Source organism: Helianthus annuus, chromosome 17 (assembly GCF_002127325.2).
Source record: "Helianthus annuus cultivar XRQ/B chromosome 17, HanXRQr2.0-SUNRISE, whole genome shotgun sequence".
Taxonomy (NCBI): Eukaryota; Viridiplantae; Streptophyta; class Magnoliopsida; order Asterales; family Asteraceae; genus Helianthus; species Helianthus annuus.
Genome location: NC_035449.2, coordinates 115781573 through 115799236, shown reverse-complemented (window position 1 = coordinate 115799236; position 17664 = coordinate 115781573). Strand labels below are relative to the sequence as shown.

Here is a 17664-nt window from a genome sequence, read left to right as displayed (position 1 = left end):
CATCTCGGAGATAGTCTTGTGAACCGAATGAGGAGCAATATAACTCAAGGCATCATCACAAACAACAGCATCTTTAAAACTGTCATCAACTTTCACCGACCAACATGGCACATAAACCGCATCCGGATCCAACCCTTCAACATCCATGCTTGAAGAACACTGAACAGGAGTAGCAGCAACCTTCTTGGCCGAAGCCTTTTTGCCATGAACAACTAACTTCTTTTCTTTTTCAGAACCTGCTTCAACAACTTGATCCCCAGACTCTTCGACATCATCACTCAACTCCACCGGTTCAGTAGAGGTGGATTGAGGAGCACCTTTCAAACGACGAGTAGATCACCGGGTCGAAGCCTTGGGGACAAGAGGCTTAGAAAAACCCTTCACATTCGAAACACTAACGTACCCAGTACCTTCAAACCTTTGTTCAGCACCCTTAACCACAACATTCTCATCAGGGATAACAGGAACATACCCAAAAACCACATCCGAAGTGTCATCACTTTTAATGAAATCCAAGGCAGACATAACTGCAAGCAACAAACAGATAGAACATGAGACACAAATTAAGAAAAATACAAGAAAGGTGGAAAAGAAAATGCATACCCGTGCCATCTCTCATCAGAACCGGATCCCGATTAGCTATTTCCTATAACTTACTAACCCCTAACAAAACTAGCTAATGCTCAGGAAAGGGACGAACCCTTGAAGGGCTTTCACGGATGGCTTTCAGAAAAGCATCATTCAAGTCAGATTCAAGGGGTTCCGGTTCACTGAGAACAGCATCCGGGTGCCTCCACACCATTTTAAATGGAACAATAGTATCGGAAACCCAGAAAAAACGATTCTTCCAAGTCCCAAGAGTTGTAACCATAGATGAAATAAGGCCAGAATCAACCTTGGATGCTTCAAAGGTAAACCAATCGCCATTTTTGGCCAAACGGAAAAAACGGCGAAAAAGCAATAACGAAGGATCATATCCGAGGGCACGACACAAAACCTCAAAATGTAAAACCCTAGCCATGCCCTTCGGATGAATCTGACCGAAGGAAACTCGGTAATACTCCAACAAGTTCAACACAAACAAGGAAAACGGATAACGAAGGTTTGAAAACTCGAAATGACGACAATAAAGAGCAACAAAACCAGCCGGACATTTGTCAATCGAAGCATCACACGCAGGGGCAGTAGGTTTAAACTTAGTCCCAATACCATATTCCATACAAAACAACTCTACTTCCTCTTGGGTTAATCGGGAAAAGGATTTTGCTAAATCCTTAAGAGCACCCATTTTTTTTTGCAAAGAAAATATGAAAAATGTAATGAAACAAAGGGAACCGGAACTAACCTTGAAGAAAAAGGGAAGGAGTTGCAGAGAAACTTGATGGAATAATGAAAAAAGCAAATGAGAAATGTAAGGGTAATAAACTAATATAGGGGCAATAATGTAAAACAATACACCCTGCAAAACCGCCACCCTACGAACTGCTACACATCAATCAAATAAGTTGTCAGATATTCAAAATTCAAACATTAACTGTCGACAACCTTCCAAGCCTTCAAGCGTTGAACCCTTAAAACCTTCAGGGAATAAAATAAATGCTTAAAAAGTCAGAAGTCTTTGAGCTACTCCCAAAAACCTCTGACTTGGGGGGCTGATGACGGGGGTAGCCCGAGACCAAATAAAATGACCAAGTATGTAAACGCCCAAAAGGTTAAAAGATTCAATGGTTGAAAAAACTGAGAAGATAGAGTAAAGTAATACGGGAACAGTGAACAAATAACATCCCCAAACAGTCTCACCAACCACAGCCATAAAAGCAATGCAGGTCCACAGAGCACATGCTATTATCTAGGGGTCAAAAGGCTTCAACCCCCGAAAGGGTAAGCCCCTCACTGCAAGCTAGTTCACTAGTCAAATGAATACTTCTTTGGAAGATGTCTTCTCCTATATAAGTGGCACTTCATTTATCAAGAGAGGACATTCCGATCAGATTTGCTTCCTCAAACTCTGGTCCTTCACATCGTACACTTGCTTCACGCAAGTGTCTCTCACTCACATTCAAATTACACTTATTCTTTTTGTTCCTCAATCCTTTTCTGAACAACACTTCAGAACTGGATCTTCAAACAAGAAACATAAACTAGTGAACCTCCTTCCACGTCTTGCAAATGTGGGGGGACCCCACGACCTGCGTTAGGCAAGGTTAAACCCTTTAACCCTTCTGCCTAACCACCCTTGCTACTACATCCGGTCTATTATTTGTTGTCTCAACAAACCCCAACCTTTCTTTTTCCATCATGCCTACATCTTTAGACGAAATGTCAGCGCTAAAGGGAATTACGGAATTAATACCATAATTATACAACCATACCTAGTATAGTAGGATCTAAGGAAGATGAGATATAGGCAAATTTTACCTCTATGTCCCAAAGGATAAAGGGACTACTTCTAATTAGACCCTCAACTCCAAAGACACATTTAAACATAAACATAAAAGACACATAGAACAAAGATAGGCACATAGCTACTATAAAAACAACATAGTAACATATGGTACTAAAAATATTCTTTCGAGTTAAATGCTTGGTTGGTCCCTGTGGTTTCCAAAAATTGCAGACTTGGTCCCAGTGGTTTACTAATTACACGCGTGGTCCCAAAACTTGTCAAAAATGCACTCGGTTGGTCCCCAGCCCTAACATCAGTTAAATTTCTCAGTTAAGTCCATGTCAAATGACCAAAATACCCTTGCTTATTGACTCTCTTTATAATTTTTGTTTACTTTTACTTCCATCATCATCTTCATCAATAGGACCAATTCATCTTCATCACCATCATCATCTTCACCCAACTACAATAGAACAGAACATCTATAGCTATCAAAATACTAATAAATCCTTGATTTTGAAGGCTAATTTACCAAAATACTAAACTTCAATTATATTATGGTACATGACTAATCAGTAACTCCAACAAACATCTATACCTAACAAGAACCAAACACATCCTGCCAATTTAACTAAACCAAAACAAGATCTAAACATCAATTCACATATCAAAACCAACTTAACCAAAAACCTAACCTGGAAGTGCAGGCATTGCACACGAAGCAACAGGTTTCGGAGACTTCTCAACCTCAACAAGACACATACGGCAGTTACCAGCAATAGATAACCGATCATGATAACAAAACCTCGGAATATCAACACCTGCAACCGTACACGCCTGCAAAACATTCATCCCCTTGGGGATCTTAACCGGATATCCATCCACAAAAACCTCGATGACGTCATCTGGATTGGGGAAATGAACCCTAGCTCCGGCTACAGGTGTCCGCTTCGGGAGATCCGGCTCAACCGCCGCCGGTTCAGCTGCGGCTTCCGGTTTATGGAGGTCCGGTGTTGAGATGATGGTTCTGACATTTCTAGGGTTTGTGAATAGAAGCCTAGATCGGAGAGTTCTGGAAGCTAGCAACCCTAACCCCATTGTTTTTTAGATCAGTTTTGTCAATGCGTTGAGAGATTTGTGAAAGAAGATTGAAGTTTTATTCGGGTGGAGAAATGGCGTGGGGCGTGTGAAGATGACTTGGTCCTGCTGATGAAGATGATGATGGTGATGAAGTTTTATTCGGGTGGAGAAATGGCGTGGGTATAGAAGAGAGAGGGGATGGGTGGGTGTAGCCGGATAATCGATCGGAGAAGGTAACAGTTTCTACCGAACATATAAAGGGGAAATGAAGGGGTTTGTGATGAAGATGATGATGGTGATGAAGATGACTTGGTCCTGCCTGATGAAGATGATGGAAGTAAAAGTAAACAAAAATTATAAAGAGAGTTAATAAGTAAGGGTATTTTGGTCATTTGACATAGACTTAACTGAGAAATTTAACTGATGTTAGGGCTGGGGACCAACCGAGTGCATTTTTGACAAGTTTTGGGACCACACGTGTAATTAGTAAACCACTGGGACCAAGTCTGCAATTTTTGAAAACCATAGGGACCAACCAAGCATTTAACTCTATTCTTTCTAAAGCTACCAAACAAGGAACATGTAAGAAGATATAATCAAGACAAATAACACTTTATATAGACACATAAAAGCAATAACACGCAAGGCGCGCCAAAATAACTGAAAAGTTCTCCTAAATCAAGACTTTAATACCCAAACCTTCTAAAAGTCCTTAACCCTACTCATACGTCTCTAAAAACACATATTCTCGACCGTGTCCTCTTAAAGCTGCAATTATATCCTCAGACCATATTTATAGAATATGCATTTATGCTCGTGATTTATAATGTGACAAAGGTAGATGAATAAAATAACATTTATATAATACCAACTATCAATGATAATTAAGCCTTCTTGTATAGAAGTGTTAGGGCAACAACTATGATCATAAGATGTTTCTTGTTTGACTCATTGTAATTTTCTTACCGAATTATCATACGCGACATTGTTATCCTCTACAATTATTTTTCCTTGTCTTTTTATGAATATAAATATATGTTTACTTAAACTCAAATCAGTTTTAAAAATATTATACAAACCAGTTTTTTCTGTTTTCTCCCGACATAATAACTTTGTTATTGGTGTTACTTGTTTTATTAACATAACAACCTATATAAATAAATAGCAAAGCGTCTTTTGTGTAGTGATATTACAGTGTGTAAAATAGTGTTTCATCCTCCAAGGTTGATGGTTCAATACCGTGGTGACAATGGTGTAGAAAAAACCGGATATAATTATCAAAGTACAAGTATTTACTCATATTAAAGTTTAAAAACTCTCTTTAAATTTTGAAAGCTAGATGAACTTAGATTGGAGTCTATTGGTTAATGTCATCTAAGTTTAATGTTTTTTAAGGGACATTTTCAACCACATAAGCATCATAATGTCACGTTAAAAATGTATAATGGTTAATGCCCTTTCAATCATTACTTTCTGTTTTTTAATATCATTTATCCCATTTCATGCATCTATAACGTCTAGGAAGCAATGTTGGAGGCGTTAATCACGTCCTTTTATGCCGTTGTAATATCCACTACTTCTTAATGTTTGGAAACCCTCTTTTAAGGACATTTGTAGATATTTTATCTGATATCAAGGTTTATCAAATGCGATGAAGGAATTTCTTTTGTCAAAATTTACATGTTTTTTTTTTTCAATTTATACGGGGATGGAAAACATAGAGAAGATGATTATCTACTTTAAAGAAAAAAACTCCAAATTGTTATGAACCAGACATTTTAGGCCCAATCCTTACTTATGGGCTTTAGGGTTTATGGTTTTATTTATCTATATATTGTAATGTATAGAATGAAAGAGAAGAATTCAGTTTTATCCCTATTACTCTTTGGTTTTTATCACGTTATCAGCACCTTTGCTCTCTTTTCTTGCACGGGAATCCACTTTGATATCCAACAATTTTTTCTGTAATCTCGATAATTGCCGTTCATCAAAACCAGGTACACTATCAATATCTCTTAGTGTATTGACACTGTTATGAATTCTTGACCAATACTTGAAACAATACTTGAAACATGACCAATACTTGAAACAACGAAGGTTAAACAAGAATCATCAAGATCGTGATTCTTGTTACTGTATTGAATATTACAACAATTCATAACAGTATCAATATTACAACAATTTTTTTTCTGCAATCTCGATGATTCTTGTTACTGTATTGAATATATATATATATATATTTTTTTCGATGATTACGCTAACAAAGGAATCTGCATTCACCGAAGAAGAAAGTAATATACTATGTTGATAAGAACTCAGTTGTTTCATCTCAACACTATTAAATATTAATAGTATTATTATATTAATAATACAACCAACACTAATAGTTTAAAAAAAAAAGAAACTATTTTCCGTTTGAGTTGTTGGTTTTACAGTGGGCGTGAAACCACATATGTGAGGGTGGTTTTCTTTTAAATGATATAGTAAAAATATATGTATATATGAAATAAATGTAGGAACTCATCACTAAATATGAAATACATATGAAAATTGCCTTCTTGAATAGAACCCGAAGTTCTAATTATAAAGAACCCGAAGTTCTCCTATAGTAGACTATATACACATGCTTGTTATTAAACGCATGTCTTTTTCCTTTGTATACAAAATGCCGAACTTATCACATCTTGAATTCACTGCACTTGAAAACTCGGCCAATAACTACCTCCCATGGACTCTTGATGCTAAAATTCATTTGACAACAAATAATTTGGGGGAGACAATTATTGATGATAATCAAACTTTACCTCAAGATAAAGCGAAAGTTATGATATTTTTCCGCCATCATCTTCACGAAGATCTAAAGCGGGATTATCTAACTGTTGAGGACCCTCTTGAATTATGGACAAACATCAAATAACGTTTTGACCACCAGAAGTTGGTCTTACTCCCCAAAGCCTGCTATGAATGGCTTCACTTACGACTACAGGATTTTAAGACTGTCAGTGAGTATAATTCTGCCTTATTCAGCATTATCTCTGAGTTAAAATTATATGGTGAAAAAAAAAATAACCGATGAAAACATACTCGAAAAAAAAAATTCTCAACGTTCCATGCCTCAAATATGCTCCTGTAGCAGCAATATAGGGAACACCAATTTACTAAATATTCCGAACTGATATCATGTCTTCTGGTCGCGGAGCAAAACAACAAGCTCCTACTACAAAACCATCAATCGCGACCCGCCGATGCAAGCCAATTCCCTGAAGCGAATGTGGACAATTCTCAAAACGGACGAGGTAGAGGTAGAGGCCGCGGCCCCAGCAGAGGCCGTGGTCGTGGTCGAGGACGGGGATATACATGGCATCGAGAGTCCCAGAACACTAAAAAATAAATAAATAAATAGCGGTGGTGAATCGAGTCGACATAAACGGGGCGACCTTCAAAAGGGAAAAGTAGCGGGAACCAAAACAACATTTGTTATAAATGTGGGATGTCAATCATTGGTCCCGCACATGTCACACCCCTAAACACCTCATTGAGGCATATCAACGCATTTGTTATAAACTCTTGCAATATTTCATTTTACTTCTTTAAATTAACTTTTATTTATTTTTATTTCCTGAAGAAATATGTATACTAGCTCCAGTAGAGCTATTATTGGTGATGAATGTCTGGTAGACAGCGGTAGTACTAACACTATTCTCAAAGATATGAAATTTTTCTCTGAGTTGTCTCCGGCAGAGACACCGATTAGTACTATATCTGGTGTCAGTAACCTTATCGAAGGCTCCGGCAGAGCACACATAATATTATCTTCGGGTACCCAACTAACTATTGATAATGCATTATATTCAAGTAAATCCAGAAGAAATTTACTTAGCTTTAAAGATATTCGAAAAAACGGTTACCACCTAAAAACAATATCTGAACAAAATATTGAATATCTTTAAATTAATTCAAACAAAAATGGCAAAGAAACAATTGTTGAACAATTAGAACCCTTATCCTCTGGATTATATTGCACTAATATCAATCATATCGAATCATACATGGTGAGTAACCAAAAGCTGTTAGATAAAGACAAATTCAATATATGGCATGACCGTCTAGATCACCCTGGTAGCATAATGATGAGACGAATAATCAAAAGTGCAACCGGGCACCCTCTCAAAAATTTAAAAGTTTTGCTACCACAAGACTTATCATGTGCAGCATGCTCTCTAGGCAAACTTATAAATCGGCCCTCACAAACTAAATTAATACATGAAACCCCATCATTTTTTGACAGAATCCAAGGGGATATTTGTGGGCTCATTCATCCTCCGTGTGGACCATTACGCTATTTCTTGGTCTTAATTAACGCATCCTCAAGGTGGTCACACGTGAGCCTTTTAGCTACTCGAAATGTAGCATTTGCCCGACTTTTAGCTCAAATCATACAATTGAGAGCAAATTTCCCGAATAATCAAATTAAAAACATCCGGATGGATAATGCGGGAGAGTTCACATCTCAAGCTTTTAATGACTATTGTATGTCAATTGGGATCAATGTTGAACATTCAGTACCTCATGTTCACACACAAAACGGTTTAGCTGAATCTCTGATTAAACGATTACAAATAATCGCTAGACCGCTCTTAATGAGATGTAAATTACCATCTTCTGCATGGGGTCATGCTATTTTGCATGTAGCTGCACTGATTAGATTGAGACCAACTGCTGATCATGAATACTCCCCATTGCAACTGGTCTCCGGACGAGAACCAAGTTTGTCCCACCTTAGAATTTTTGGTTGTGCGGTATACGTACCAATATCGCCACCACAACGTACTACAATGGGACCCCAAAGAAGACTGGGTATCTATATTGGTTTTAACCCCACGCCCATAATTAAATATTTAGAACCAATGACGGGAGATATGTTTACAGCACGGTATGCTGACTGTCATTTTAATGAAACAATGTTCCCAGTCTTAGGGGAAGATAAGGAAAAAGAAAGATTGGTAACGCAAGAAATAACGTGTAATGCGTCATCGCTATCAAATCTCGACCCCCGAAGTGGTCAATGTGAATATGAAGTCCAAAAGATCATACATTTGCAAAGAATAGCGAATGAATTACCAGATGCATTCACAGACAAGAATAGAGTGACAAAGTCACATGTACCAGCATCAAATGCACCTGCTCGAATTGAAGTAATCCCAGAAGCGATTACTATACAACGAAAGTGTGGGAGACCAATCGGTTCCAAAGACAAAAACCCACGAAAACGAAAAGAGCAAAGTAACGCAGTTGGTGAAAACTCACAAAAGATTAAAAATGAAACCCCAGTAGAGGTAAATGTCCCAGAAGAGACAGCTATAATTCCAGAGGAAAATGAAGTTTCAGAAGAAACACCAGTACCGAACGAAAATGAGATCTCTATTAATTATGTACAAGATAGTACAATGTGGAACCGGAATAAAACACGTGTTGATGATATATTCGCATATGCTATAGCAACGGATGTAATCAATGAAAATGATTACGTACCAAAAACTTTAGAAGAGTGCATGCACAGAAATGATTGGCCAAGATGGCAAGAAGCCATAAATGCCGAATTAAATTCGCTCGAAAAACGACATGTTTTCGGACCTGTAGTCCGAACGCCCATAGACGTCAAACCAGTAGGTTATAAATGGGTGTTTGCAATAAAGAGAAATGAAAAGAATGAGATTGTACGATATAAGGCTCGACTTGTAGCACAAGGGTTTTCCCAAATCCCAGGAGTTGATTATGAGGAAACGTATTCCTCTGTAGTGGATGCGATAACCCTTAGGTTCCTAATCGGCCTCACAATCTCTGAAGGACTTCATATGAGACTAATGGATGTCGTCACCACATACTTATACGGGACACTTGAAAATGACATCTACATGAAAATCTCTAAAGGATTAAAATTGCCCGAAGCATTAAAATCAACACCTCGAGATATGTGTTCTATAAAGCTCCAGAGATCTTTATATGGTCTCAAACAATCTGGTCGTATGTGGTACAATCGACTTAGTGAATATCTCGAAAAAGAAGGATACAAGTCTGATGTAATCAGTCCATGTGTTTTTATAAAAAGATCACTCTCAAATTTCACTATAATAGTAGTCTATGTTGATGATATCAACATCATCGGATCTCCTGAAGAGATATAGAAAGCTGCTCAGTTGCTAAAGAAGGAATTTGAAATGAAAGATCTGGGTATGAGGAAATTATGTATCGGACTACAATTTGAGTATCTGTGCAATGGCATATTTGTCCATCAATCAAACTACATCCAGAAGATGTTAGTACGGTTCAATATGGATAAAGCACATCCGTTTAGCGTACCTATGGTTGTCCGACCGCTAGATCCACAAAAGGATCCTTATCGCCCTCAAGAAGAAGGCGAAGAAGTACTTGGTCCAGAAGTACCATACTTAAGCGCGATCGGTGCCCTTATGTATCTCGCAAATAACACAAGACCCGACATTGCATTTGCAGTACATGTACTAGCTAGATACAGTTTGAATCCAACACGTAGACACTTGAATGGTGTAAAACATATATTCCGGTATATTTGCGGAACACAAGACTTAGGTCTTTTCTATCAGAAAGATCAAAAGTCCCAGCTTGTTGGGTATGCTGATGCCGGATATCTATCAGATCCTCACAAAGCAAAATCTCAGACAGGTTATGTATTCACATACGGCGGCACAGCAATTTCTTGGAAGTCAACTAAGCAAACACTTACAGCAACATCATCAAATCATGCCGAATTAATAGCACTATATGATGCTGGTCGAGAATGCGTGTGGTTGAGATCAATGATTAATCACATACAAGAAGCATGCGGATTAGAACAGATCAAGAAGGAGCCGACAATTATTTATGAAGACAATGCTGCTTGCATAGCTCAGATCAGAGAAGGTTATATCAAGGGTGATCGGACAAAGCACATCTCACCAAAGTTCTTCTCAACATATGACTTGTAGAAAGAAGGGGAAATCGATGTTCGTCGGATCAAGTCAAGTGAAAATCTAGCAGACCTGTTCACAAAATCTTTACCTAGAAGTAGTTTCGAGCAGTTATCACACAAGATCGGTCTTCGTAGATTGAAAGATGTTTGTTGAATTCAGGGGGAGAATTATACACGCTGTACTCTTTTTCCCTTAACTAAGTTTTGTCCCACTGGGTTTTCTTAGTAAGGTTTTTAATGAGGCAGCATAGCTGATCCAGTAGTATCAGTTTATTTATTCAGGTCCAGAAGTACCTATTTAACATCATCCTGAAGTATGTCGTTAAACTGTGTATAATTCTAAATGTCTAAGGGGGAGTGTTATGAACCAGACATTTTAGGCCCAACCCTTACTTATGGGCTTTAGGGTTTATGGTTTTATTTATCTATATATTGTAATGTATAGAATGAAAGAGAAGAATTCAGTTTTATCCCTATTACTCTTTGGTTTTTATCACAAACTAAAATTTCAGTTAAGACTCTAAATATAGATCGAGTTGCACTTGATGAGTTTTGATGTGAAAAAGGAACAAAAAATTGTATTTCATTTTACTTTTTAATCGCATTTGTATTTAAGGTAAATTATATATTACATAGTTCTATCTTTCATATTACATCGAGAAAATAAAGAGTTAATTACACTATTAGTTTTGTTGTGGTTTGTAGAAAATAAGAAGAGTAAACTTCCGTTTTGTTTGCTATGGTTTAATCATTTTAATGGTTTTGCCCTAGTATTTTAAAAATAGTTATTTTACTCTCTGATCTATGAAGCTCATCTCCATTTCACTCCCCGTCTCAAAAGACATCCATCTCCTCTGTTAAATCCTGGTCACGTGCCTAGTGGCGGAACTAGCCCAAAAGGTTAAGGGTATCATAATTTTTTTTTTAAGATCAGGGGTATCCTTTATATAACAGAAATGAAGTTGAGTGGTATTTTTACACTACCGAAATGGGGTTAAGGGGTATTTTTACACTACGTAAACGAGGTTGAGGGGTAGCACGTGCTACCCCTACTAACACTTTAAGTCCGCCAATGCATGTGCCCCTCACATGAAAGGCATTTTAGTCTTTCCCATCCTTTCTAAAAAGATATTTTATTATAATATATAATAAATTAACTATTTTCTATTATTTCCTTAAATATGTATATATCATATTTTTTTAGTATTTTATTTTTTTATGTTCATATCAGAAACCCTTCAAATCTCTCTCTCTCTCTCTCTCTCTCTCTCTCTCTTCAAACCACATAACACTGTCGCCGACCACTACCTGGTGTCACACCCTTAATTTCTTTCCCGATGGGCCCGGACTTGAGGTACGTGACGAATTGATATCAAGGTACAAAAATAACACAGCAGAAGTCTAGGGAATTAAAAATACTATTACAAATTATAATGTCCGAATGTTTAAAAATAATATACAAACGAACATGTATAAAGATCCACAGGCGGATCGAAATAAACAAAATGACTATGTAAGCAGACTACTAGGCTTCAATGCAAGGAGTTGCAAATTCCTCTTAAGCATTTACCAGACAACTTCTAGCCTATTTACGTATCCTTGCAACCTTCGCTTAGTCTTTTGAAGATATGTCAGTTTTCACTGGTAAATATAAATAACCGACACATTTTGAAAATATTTCAAAATCATTTTTATGTACACAATGGTACATATATTTTCATAAATAACTTGGGATAAACTATTTCTCATGTTATCAGGTTTCATGCTTGTCAATAAATATGGGGTGCAGAAACTATGCCGAGACCATGATTAATCGACACACCACTTTAATACCCTTAATGGGCAAACCCGTATTGGGTTATAAAAGTATTTTAATATAGCATTAGCATCTGTCAGGTGTATGCCTACACCCCGTGCTTAGATCGTAACCATTTGCAATTAAATGAGCCGAGGATATCCAGGACACGATCGCATTAACCCCCATTATTTAAGTTATCAAGCCTACGAATTAAAACGGATTATTTGGATTCCCAACACATAGGTCATTGATCCCATACCCGACCATGCGGTAATAATATACTGTATCCCAAGCCCGTATAGGGAAAATAGATTAAGAGTATTTACCTAACTTAAAAGTCTTACAATCCAAGACATAAATATAACCACAGCCGATATAACAAATAACTTAGAAAGGTTGCAACCTACTGGGCGCCCTAGTCTGGAATGAATGGTATAATAACCAATTAGAATGTTAACGGGTCTTATTCAAGTCATAGAGTTGGACCAGTTAACTTATAAATTATGAAAATAGTACGGTACGCTAGATTAAGCGGTGACCGGATAGAATGTAGTTTAAACCCTCACAAGTACTAAGACTTGTATAATATGGGTAAACATGATTACATTCTGGAATATAAAAGAATTTGAAGGATTTTGACCCAATTCGATTAACTTACGTAAACTAAGTTACATAAGCTAACCGTATGCGCATAGGCGGTATCGGGTGATCAGATGAGCCGTAAACAAGTTCATTATTCCTAAACATGTTAATTAGGTTACCACATCATAAGGTTATCCATTTTATAAGTTCATCATTGTTAAAAACCAAGTTATGCATCAAAATGGCATTTTTGGCAATTTAAGGCATAATGTATGAACTTGTGTAAAAACCAGACAACTGATTATGATTAAAGAAACACTGGTTTAATTGACTGGAATCAACTGAACCAGGGGGTTTGAATCTGCATAAAATGGTTGATCTCTCCTCGTTCGGTTCGTGGGTGACAGATCTTCTTCCTCTCATAATAACTGCAAAACAACTGCCGTTAGACTCGCCACGGAGAGAATGGGGGTTCTCTCCGTGACCACCCTCCGGCGTGAGAATAAGTACAGGGTTTATGAAGAAGAAGAAGTGAAAGTGAAGTGAATGTAACTTGAGAATTATACCTGAATTATCCTTCTATTTATAGCCGAAGTTTGGGCGGGAAAACCTGTTAGGGAAATCTTGACGGAAAGTGTTATTTCCGTGAGCGGTTATTTTTCCATCCGTTAATCATTAACGAGTGTGAGAGCACACAGATCGCGATCTTGATCAACGGTCGGGGTATTGTCACGTGGAAAGTGGACAAGTGAAAACCTCTCTTTAATTATGTGCCATCATCGTGACTTCAAGGGAGTCTGGGATGATGCCACGTGGCCAGACGGTTATAACTGTAACACCCCGCGTTTCGAAAGTCAAAGTCAAAGTCAATATTGAAGTCAAAGGGAGACAAGATTTCTAATTGTGATCTGGCACTCCTTGCTCAATTCCTGTTTTGTCTTCTTTGACTTATACTTAGTTTATTTTGTGCTTACCGTTAGTTATATTATGTGGTGTACTTATTAATAATCGAGGTTTATTCGATATTTATCGCATATTTGATCGCTTATCGCAATCGCACTCGCAACTCGAATTACGCGTTCTGAATATTGTTTTACGTGTGTGTGTGCTTTATGTGTTACTTGTGCATGTTTATTAATGTTTATGTTGTGGTTAATCGAAACGCAATCGAAACTCAATTGCAATCGAATCGCAAAGGCTAAACGCAAGTGAATTAAGGATGATCGTATGCAGATATAGTAGTTGGGATTAAAAGTAATTTGAAAGAGAAACTCAATCTCATCGCAACGCTCGCAATCACAATCGAAACGGAAAAACTCGTCGCACCGAACACTCGAATCAAGTGGCTAATCAACCAAGTGACCAGCCGATCGACCAGCCCTTTCCACTTTGGGAAACTCTATAAATACCCCCTTGTCACCTTCACAACTTACCACTTTTGGAACTCTCCTGTCCGACCAGTGCTCCAACCTTACTTTTTCTCCGATTTTTCGCAATTCCGGTAAGATCTCAACCTAAATCTTGTACTTCTTTGATCTACACTTGATTCTACACCTTTCTATCTTTTGAATCTTAACTTTTAACCGTGAAATCACTAGATTTGAGGTGTTCCAGGATGATGTCATCATGGTGTTCTTAGGAACTTCGTGTTTTGACTTCAACCCACCAAGAACAACTTAGATCTAACCGATTTCCACATAAACAAACAAAGATCTTTCATAGATCTAAACATATTCACGGTGAAAAGGATTGAAAGATGGTTTTTCAACTTTCTTTCAACTCTTTTACACTCAATGCACTCAAAACCGATGGAATCGGAGCTTGTTCTAACCGTCTACTCCTTCTTGTTGATGTGTTGGTTCAAGATCTGGATTCTATCCACGAGACTACCGATTTCGGGTTAAACATGGAACACCGTCTCGAACAGTTAACTGATCGGATTTGGGTGATTCCTCTCCGATCAGGAGTACCAAGTATTGACGAGGTTTTTGTTGTTTAAATGCGTTATCAAGACATCTCGATAAAACGACAAACTATCAAAACAACCAAGTGTAAGACGATCAGAACGACCAGGACGGAATGTCGTCCGATCGGACTGTCATCCGATCGGGTTGTCACCCGATCGACTTACACCTTAGCCCCACAGTTAACTTCTATTTTTATTTATTTTGAAGGAAAAACATTGAACGAAGTGCTGCCCGATCGGATTACCACCCGATCGGACTATCACTCAACCATGTAATGTTCAGACTTCAACTCTTAAACAAGTTTCAACATGTTTAATATCAACGGATTGCCACCCGATCGGACTACTATCCGATCGAATGACAAATTGCGGTGAACTTGTTCTCACTAAAGTATCCAACCAATCGGGTTGTCTTCCGATCGAACGCCCGTTCGATCGACCGGCCTGAAAGGCAGAGATACTTCTATGTTTTCAAAATACAACAACGAAAACTTCAAAAGTCAAGCCATCATACACAAACACATCCTTCCCAAAGGAAGTAACAATCCACTCGAAAGGTCACCCGATCGGATGACCATCCGAGCGGACTGTCAATCGAACGACCGTCTGTCCGATCAGACTACCATCCGATCAAACTGTTGTCCGACCCACTTACAATTTGCACCGTTTTACGCACCGCTTATCAAATGCTATTGTTTTGATTAGGCTAACCCTACTCTCTAGCGCTCCCTTCAATCCATCAATCGCTGTGAGTATACTCGATCCCTTTTTGCTTTATGCACTATTAGGTGTTACATACGTTACTTATTCTAAATCACATCAAACTCACTACGGAATACTTTAAACGCTAACCATTATCGCATGTTATAGGTGACTTAATGAATGCTTCTTTGTTATGTTTACACATGGAATGCTGTCTACCTGCCTTAGCAACGATAGTACTATAGTTTGGACTCAGCACCTGTTCACTCAGGGGTTGTTAAGGACAATTAGTTACATGGCTCATAGTGGTGAGTGTGTATCGCGAACTGCCTTAGGCAGTCAACCCGCTGTCATTGGTATCGATAGGTTCATGTCGATAACTAACATGCCTCATTTCACATTGTGTGCGTGCTGGTTATGTGTAACAATTTTGAAACTCTATTATATCTACTAAACTTGTATGCTCACCTTTACACTATGTGTATTGACTTTTACTTTAATGTATGTGACAGGTGCTTAGGATGCTTATTTGCTTACCTTGTTGTGAAATCGAGGCTAGGAAAGACCTAGGTCAACAATAAACAATTGTCTGTAATAAGAATCTGAGTTGTCAGAACAGAACAATTTGACTAGATCTTTTCTGTAATAATTGTATTATCTTTTATGACATGGTATGGGACGTGTTGCTTTAAATAATTGGTAAATATAGTTGTTATGGAAACTTCCGGACAATCTGTTTCGCTCAGTGCCGCGCCCCGATGATTCCGCCATCGGTTGGGGTGTGACAGATTGGTATCAGAGCCATAACTATAGGGAATTAGGCAAGACTCGACCTAGTCCGGGCCGATATCTTAGAAACGACCTAGTCTATAGTAGGTACCAACAGACCGACTTGTGCATATTCAGTAGGGATTATGTATGAGCTTACTGCTATTTCTCGTTATTCTCGCCTACGCTACACTATTACTGCACTTTAAATTTTCAATAATGAACGAGCGATTTAAGTCGAGATTAGGTGTGAAAACCGCAAACTCTCGACCAAATTACTTGTTCGACCCGCATTTTATCTATAAACACGAGGATTTGCGCTGAAACAGGAGTGAAATCCATACTTTAACGCAGATTTTCGTCTCTATTTTTATCAAACAGGAACAAAGTTGTTAAGTCAGGGGTGAAACCCGAACCTTGACGACTCATTCCGCCCTATTTCGTTTCACAAAACTCTCACCAAAGTCTCGACGGACTCCAACGACTTAAAGTCGCACTATAACTGAAAGGATGAGTGCCATGCGCCTAGATCTTAGGAAAGAGCACAATCCCAAAGGCTAAAGTGTGTACCAAAAGTCCTTGTGAATAGTCGAATCACTTTGGGTAGTCAATGTCTATCAAGCTACAGACAATCTATTCTCGATTTTATGTGTTTCGATTCTGAGCTCGCTACTGCCGACCCTGATATTTGTCATTTTATGTGATTTATGTGATTTTTCCTCTTACGTGTTACGATTTTTGGTGATTTATTCGCTTTTCGTTATCGTTTTGATCGACCCACATGAATCGCACTACACCTCTATCTCAATACGCCAACAAATCGCTACTACATGAGAAACGACCTTACGCCATACCATTCGCTTATGCTATACTACTTGCTATGTTAATCGCGATCGCTATTCTCGAACGCTCGCGGACTTTGAATGATAGGTTCTTGTATTCTGACTGAATCTTGTGATTACATGCGTATGTGCTTCTGTGTTTCTGTGCCTTACATGCTTATGTGCTTCCGTGCTTACGTGAATCTGTAATTATGTGCCTATGTGCTTACGTGATTGATGCGTGTCAGTGTGTGTATGTTTTAGATGTATATTTTAAGCCCTTTTTACACTTTTAGCCAAGTTTTAAATTTATAAAACACGATATTTACTAACACTAAACACACATATGGGCAAGTGCACCCATCGTGGACGTAGTATAGTGTTGGTAAGATACCGAGGTCGTCCAAGGACACAAGAGCTTTTAGTACCGGTTTATCCTCAACGTCTAACCAAATCAAAAATGTTAGAAAAAGATTTTTAAACTAAGAAAATAAAACTAACTAAATGCTGAAAAATAAAATAAAAATAAAAACAGATAGACAAGATGAATCACTTGGATCCGACTCGTGTATT

At 38.0% G+C, this 17664-nt stretch overlaps 1 protein-coding gene across 1 annotated transcript; it reads right to left on the bottom strand.

Moving 5' to 3' along the window:
- Nucleotides 1–2808: 2808 nt before the first annotated feature.
- On the bottom strand, nucleotides 2809–8402 carry LOC118489174 (NADH dehydrogenase [ubiquinone] iron-sulfur protein 1, mitochondrial-like). The gene is made up of 2 exons (XM_035986853.1): nucleotides 3082–8402; nucleotides 2809–2849 (listed from the first exon to the last, which is right to left on the bottom strand). The coding sequence occupies exons 1-2, from the start codon at nucleotides 3482–3484 to the stop codon at nucleotides 2842–2844; spliced, it is 411 nt and encodes a 136-aa protein (XP_035842746.1). The 5' UTR covers nucleotides 3485–8402; the 3' UTR covers nucleotides 2809–2841.
- Nucleotides 8403–17664: the final 9262 nt, after the last annotated feature.

Bases quoted from the DNA above. Each gene is read 5' to 3' on its own strand.
- LOC118489174 (XM_035986853.1), bottom strand. From the start codon at position 3,484: ATGGGGTTAGGGTTGCTAGCTTCCAGAACTCTCCGATCTAGGCTTCTA.